The following is a 6,832-nucleotide window of genomic DNA, read 5'->3' as shown; positions in this document are numbered from 1 at the left end:
TTTCTTTCAGGTACAAACAGAATTTACGAGTGATGCAGACCTGTCGTAGGAGTTTCGTAAAATAGTCCGCTGTTATTCCAATCAAGTTTGCTTGACTAATGGATTGTATATTTAATTACTTTGAAGAAAACATAAATAAATATACATTATAGCCCATAATGATGCTGACATTATTCTGTTTGACTTAAATTATGCACTAATTAAAGGTTCATTTGAATCTGTATATAACAAGGTCAATGGGAAGCGTAACCAGCGGCTGACTTTCTACTTTTGGATGCCTTGGTGCGTCAGGCTCTTGGAAGAGACCGTGTGGAGACAGACGAATGGCTGACATCGCGATTTAGATTCCCAAGGACTGTGCTGCTACAAATATGCAGCTTGCTAGAGCCACAACTCCAGAGAGAAACACGCCGATCAAACCCAATTCCACCACACATCCAGGTCCTCACCACCCTTGTATCTTTGGCCACTGGAACCTTTCAGAGGGAGATTGGAGACAGATCGGGGGTGTCCCAGTCCCCTTATCATCAAAACTCTTATCTGTTTATCACCCATGGTACATAAAATTCCCATACACCACTGTCCAACAAGTACAAATTAAGAGGGACTTTCATGCCGTGGCTGGACTGCCAATCATAATCGGAGCAATAGACTGCACACATATACGCATCTAAGCACCCGTGCTGTCGTGGAGCGCACTGAGCTCAAGGCCAGATGGGTGTGTCTCCATACAGCGGGGGGCAAACTGCTCTAAAGCCCAGAGAAGGCATGCCAGATTTGCGCAATATTGCCATGAACGAGGGTCTCCACCTGAACCAGCCCAGGCAGACCAGAAGGTGTGGTGCCAGAAGACCCCCCTCATGGACCACCCCATCAAAGTGCCATCATGATGAGGCAACAACTGATTGCACGGCTTTAGTTGCAGTCATCGAGCGCCTGCCCAGGGCGAGACGTTTTTCTTTTTAAGCTATTTTCATATCAAACCATTTCTTTTTTATTTCGGTGACATTTCTAACTACAGGTGACATTGAATTAACAGCCCTCCTAATTGCTTCCCATTTCTTCGCTTTAGCAGGTCCCGTAATTCCACTGCTGACACTGCTAAAAATGACAGATTTTCCTTTTTGGATCTCTGAAAGCACAACTTCAATCTCAGAGCCCGTAAAGTTCTTTTTGCGACTTGATGCCATTCTCATGACTCAACACTCAACACTTCCTGGCACAGGAGCGAAGAAGCACAGCTCCTTATATGGTATAATTTTGGGCGTGGAGTATGTAAATCTACTATTCTCGTGCACGTGCACTTAAATACGCACGAGTGGGATTCATCATTTACGCAGGTCGTTTACACACTTTTTCCGAAGTTAAGAGCGTTTGTTGAATCTGACGTGGCGTGTTCGTACGAGACCTCACGAAAAAAGTGAGAGAAATTTAGAATAAAAATACGAAAATGTTCTTGCATGAGGCCCATTGTTCCAGTCTTGAGTCTTGTGGTTTGTTTAGGTATAACTTTACAAACCTAAGTTGTGCTGCCATAGTTTTGCCAGAGAAGAGGCTTTCTCCTGAGTAGTATAATACTGGCATCTTTGTGCATGCATGTGAAAAATGCATGCGCCTGTGCATGTGCCATCTGAGGTGTCATCTCGTTGTTTTGCACAAGGTGGGGTTAAGCTGGTAGGGTTTTGATTAGAAAATCTAATGTGACTCATCTCAATGTAGACAAATGTGCTGTAAGAACTTTGGAGGGGTGTTTTCATTGTGCGAAATGAATTGGTTTTGTTTGTGGTGGTCAGCTCTCGGGTGGGAGGCTGCAGTCATTTAGGGTCAGCCTTCTGAAGATAGTCTCAAGCTCAGAGCCCTGAGGGTGTCTCGCTGGCTGGGCGAGCCAAGAGAACTTTTCTTCCTTTTAAAATGTGGGAATTTCTGAGCTATATTGCAGCACAGTTTTATAAATTTACCCATTTGTGCGTGCCTGTTTTTGGAGTGCCTCTTGAAGATAGGTTATGTGTTTTTTAAAGTGGATTGTTTTAGCACTGTAGTGTTTCGCGTGAGATGTGGAGGTGATAAATGTATTAACTGAGAATCATTACTGTCCTGGGGGTTATGGGAGGTTTTCATCAGTTGGATCCCTCCTCAATTTTCACAAACTTTTCTGACTGTCTCATTAAGATCTTTGTTTTGGTCATCGCATGGTTTGACATAAAGGGATTGAGGTAGGAGGGGGTGTTGAACAGAACATTTACTGTACTTGACTTATCAATGTACAACAAGTGGGCTGAAAGAAATATGGAGGGATATTTTATTTCACAGAATCACTTCATTGTTTGAATTGGTTTTGTTTTCTTTCAAAAGATGTGGTGGTCAGCTTTTGGGTGGGGATCTGTCGTTTGTTTAGAGCGACTTCCTGTAAATAGTCGGGGCCCGAGACAGCCAGGCTACGCTATAGACATGGTAGGTAAGGGGGTTGGTGGTCATGAAGCTCTTTGTGCTATTCTCGTTTTTGTTTTCTAGCTGTTAGAGTACAAACACCTTTTTAAACTATCCAGGAACACTGGGAAAAATCCAAGTCTTACCAAGTATATTTGTCTCATTTCTAGTCAAAATATCTCATTACACTCTATATCAGACACAACTGACTAACAAGTACTATTTCAGCCAGATATAGGGACATGTTTGAAGACAATACATCTGGAATATCTGGAATATCTTGTTAAATGAAAAAGTCTTGAAAACAAATTGTTTTGAGTCGCATATCATATGAAACAAGCTTTTTTTGACATTTGAAGAGGTTTTTAAACTACTTTCAAAATCACTTTTATCTCAAAAGTCCTAAATATCACATCTTATTTCAAGAAATCTTGACAAGCCGATTTTCACTAGTTCCATTGGCAGATTTTTTTGCTTATTTCAAGCAAAAACGTCTTGTATTTGTTGTTTTTTTTACTTATTTTTGGAGGGGCATTTTTTTCCAGTGAATGTTTCCAGTCAAAAGTAAGAATTATTACATTTCTAATTCTTTTTTTCTTCTAATTTCTCCACATTGTTGATAGCTCATTCAAACTGGATTATACTTTATGCAGTCTTGAAATCATACCTCCAAATGTTGTAAAAGGGTACTGTTTTAACACGTTAGCATCTCAAGCAACAAAAAAATAAAAAGAATGTTTGCAGCCTAATTCAAACAATTATTTACCAATGTTAGCGCTTTCTATCGCTGATGTGGAAAGGGATACGCAGAGTGACAAGGTTTTGCGTGAGCTAAATCCTCACAGTGAGTAATCCTTGTAAACTGAAAAAAAAAGAAACACAGTGTGTTGTTTCATATAGTTCTTTGTAACAACATGTATGTGTTTCAGAGGTTGAGCAAGAGCCGAAGCGGAGTTCTCTATCACGAACAAAGAGATGCACAGCAAAGGAAGAATTAGAGGTGTCGCCTTGAGGCCTGGCATCGAAGGCACAACAAAGAAAAGAAAAAAAATGACTGGTTTATCCAGAATTAATGTTAGCCAATATGATAGGTGCGCATGTTTATCTGTCTATCTGTAGAACTACTTTGGCATCTACTTCTGCGCCCGCTGTTGTGACAAGTTCCACAGAAACAGATCCAGCAACAAGTTTCTTGGAGCAACTGCATGTTGAAATAATGGCGACTCTTTTAGAGCAATCAAATGTTTCAGAGTTGACAGATTCAGTTCAGGACCTGTTATATGAGATCTGCAGCCAATATATATATGTATATGTAACATTAAAATGTCCGGACACCAAAAAACATGCCAGACGTCCAAAAGAAAGTAAGAAATAAGAGCAGCAGCAGTGTGGCAGAATCTGGTGTGGAACCACAACCTCAGATAAAATACTTAAACACAACACATACTTAGTGATGGCACATGACACAGGTGTAAAACATCTATTACAGCCTTCAGAGAGAGCTGGCAGTCCTCACTTTTTCACTCCTTTAAAGATATCTTCTGTTAAATCTAACTTTTGTTTTGGTTCACCACTTTTTGTGAGTTTCTGTCAGACTGTTACAGGTGTACAGTATGCACGGTATTTATACAAGTTCTGTGGCTGGATGTGTTCTTTGTGAATCACGAGTTTCACAAATGGCTTTTTTTTTTACACAAACAGAATTTTCAGTTTTACAAATGGAAAATTATATATTTACAAATACACATATATTTGTAAAAACCAACACACAAGTTACAAATAGGAAATTTGTGGATAGCAAAACACGTGCGCAACTCAAGGGATATTTGTAGATAACATTTGTAGATCATTTCTGAGACACATGTAAGCCCATACCTGTGAACCCTGCTCATGTACAGCCATACACATGAGTTTGTTGCCATGTTGAAGAGGCCACAAAGCTGTGGTGCGGGGCCGGAAACCAAAATCCTGAACTGTGGAATCTCAGCCTCCCAGCGCTACAGGGCAGTTTCAGGCTTCAGAACAAATGTTTCAAAACAAGTCAGAAGCACATAGTTTTACTGTTCAAAACTTCCCTGGTGCTGCTTTAATTTCTTTTGTAAAAACTGATTTTCTTAATTTGATTTTAAAAAATAGCTCCATGGCTTGCAATTATTTGAGGCATTTAAATGTTTTTAATAGATATAATTCTTTGTAAAATATAAATGGCCACTGTTGTAATCAACTAATTGATACTGAGAAAATGAGCAAGGTTAATGTAATATGTACAGTGCATATGCATGTAGACACTGTTCCTCAGGGTAATAATAGAAGCTGATGTTAACATGTTACCAAAAGCAACACTGAAACCAAGAATAGTTCTGTGTGTGTTTGCTACTAAACATTAGACAGCATTTGACAATTTAAGTTGCATGCAAACAAATGTTATGGAGACCATTTCAGTCGTACACAAAGAATTTATTTATTCCGTGTTTTATAACTGTAAGTTATAACACAAATTATTTCATGTGAGTTTCCTGATGTTGTTTCAAATTCCCTGACTGACTGAAACACTTCCCACACAGGTCACATGGGTAAGGCTTTTCTCCAGTGTGGATACGCTGATGAACTGTCAAATGTCCTGACTGACTGAAAAGCATCCCACACAGGTCACATGGGTAAGGCTTTTCTCCAGTGTGGATACGCTGATGAACTGTCAAACTTCCTGACTCCCTGAAAAGCATCCCACACTGCTCGCATGGGTAAGGCTTTTCTCCAGTGTGGATGCGCTGATGAACTGTCAAACTCCCTGACTGACTGAAACGCCTCCCACACTGCTCACAGGCGTAAGGCTTTTCTCCAGTGTGGATGCGCTGATGTAGTTTCAAATGCCCTGACTCCCTGAAAAGCATCCCACACTGCTCACATAGGTAAGGCTTTTCTCCAGTGTGGATGCGCTGATGATTTATCAAATGCCTCCGTCTCTTGAAACTCTTCGCACACTCGGCACAGCAGTACGGCTTCCTCTCAGTGCGGGTTGGCTGATCCGGCACACATTCACTGACACCATCCTCGCCCTCTTCGCACGGTCTGTCCAGGTGTGTGCATTGTTTCTGTGAAGGAAAAGCAGGCAGAGATAGAGACAGTCACTACGGCGCACAAAGATGGTGAATGGAATCATTCTTCCAAACTACATGGGAGAAGGGGTCAAGATGCATGGCAGAAATGAAAAATGAAGATTCTTTAGTTGGAATGTATCATTCAATTTTATCTTCCAGTTTCTTGGATCCCTGCCATGTTCTGTTAATATCTCTGATATCTTCTTGGGACTGGTTTATAGGATTGGTGGAGGTTTTGACTTTGTCTTTTGGTTTCTGTCTTGTTCTACTTTATAATCTATCATTGGGTGCTTGTTATGTTCTTTGCCTTTGCTCAGCTCCTGTTTGTCCCTGCTTTGATTTTTGTATTATTTTGTGGAGCCTTATTTCTTGTTCAGTTTCTTATTTCTGCCCTCTCGTCCGTTCAGTTTGGCCTCTTTTCCAGCCATCGTTCCTGGATGCCCTCAGTTGCCTTTGTCTTGTCACTCAATCACCATGTTACCTGGTAACATTACCTAGTTACCGATTTGTATTTTGCTGCTTTGTTTTTGTTTAATTTGCACATAAAGTTATTGTTTCGACATTAGTCTGTTTCCAGCCTGTTTGCACTCTCAAACATGGACCATGGCAATATTTTTCTCTATCTACTATAAAAATGTCCCCGAGCATATGTTTTTAATTATATATTGGTCAGAAAATGCCTCAAATATTTCCTAGCAATGCACTTTAAACATAACTATTATCGCTGAAGGAGCAAAAGTATCAGTAAATCAAATTTGACGCAGAGAGACACATACAAATAACTCACCTCTGGCAGCAATGTCATTTTGCTGCTATTGTCTCTCTCTTCCATGAGAAGTTTCTCCATCTGTGCATCAACTTTGGCTTCATAAATGGAGAAAAAAAAAATCAATAACAATAATAAGTGTAGGGATTATCTCCCTAAACACATTGATAGATAAACATACCTTCTTTGGAATTGTGTTTAGCTAAAATAGGCAATCTTGGCACACTTAAGTTTGTTCTTTAAATGCCCCCAGTTTGAACCATATTCAGATGAAAGGATATGGACAACAATACAACAGGTATGATTATTCAGGTTACATTTGAGCATGGAAAAGATTTCTCACCCTTTATGATTGAGTGATGTCTGATTCTTCAGGTTTATAGACGTCTTCACACAGATCAGAGTCTCACAGGCTTCACAGGTGCATTGTTCATTTCCACGGTAACCAAAAGTGAGTCCAGCTCAAAAAGTTCCAATTCCAAAAGAGTTTTTGAAAATAAGCGTTTCATTCTTTCAATAAATGCACTGTCCAACCAGCTCT

At 40.0% G+C, this 6,832-nt stretch overlaps 1 protein-coding gene across 1 annotated transcript in view; it reads right to left on the bottom strand.

Annotated features, from left to right (window-relative positions):
• Positions 1–5,525, bottom strand: part of LOC142373355 (uncharacterized) — a gene marked incomplete at its 5' end in the record, with an annotated part of 34,464 nt that extends 28,939 nt beyond the window's left edge. The window contains one exon of the mRNA XM_075456559.1: positions 4,949–5,525. Coding sequence (XP_075312674.1) covers positions 4,949–5,525 — 577 coding nt within the window. The remainder of the gene's footprint in view (positions 1–4,948) is intronic.
• Between the last annotated feature and the right edge of the window lie 1,307 nt (positions 5,526–6,832).

The sequence above is a fragment of the Odontesthes bonariensis genome, chromosome 22 (assembly GCF_027942865.1).
Source record: "Odontesthes bonariensis isolate fOdoBon6 chromosome 22, fOdoBon6.hap1, whole genome shotgun sequence".
NCBI classification, from domain to species: domain Eukaryota; kingdom Metazoa; phylum Chordata; class Actinopteri; order Atheriniformes; family Atherinopsidae; genus Odontesthes; species Odontesthes bonariensis.
The sequence above is the reverse complement of the archived record's forward strand: the minus strand, read 5'-3'. Positions and strand labels throughout refer to the sequence as shown.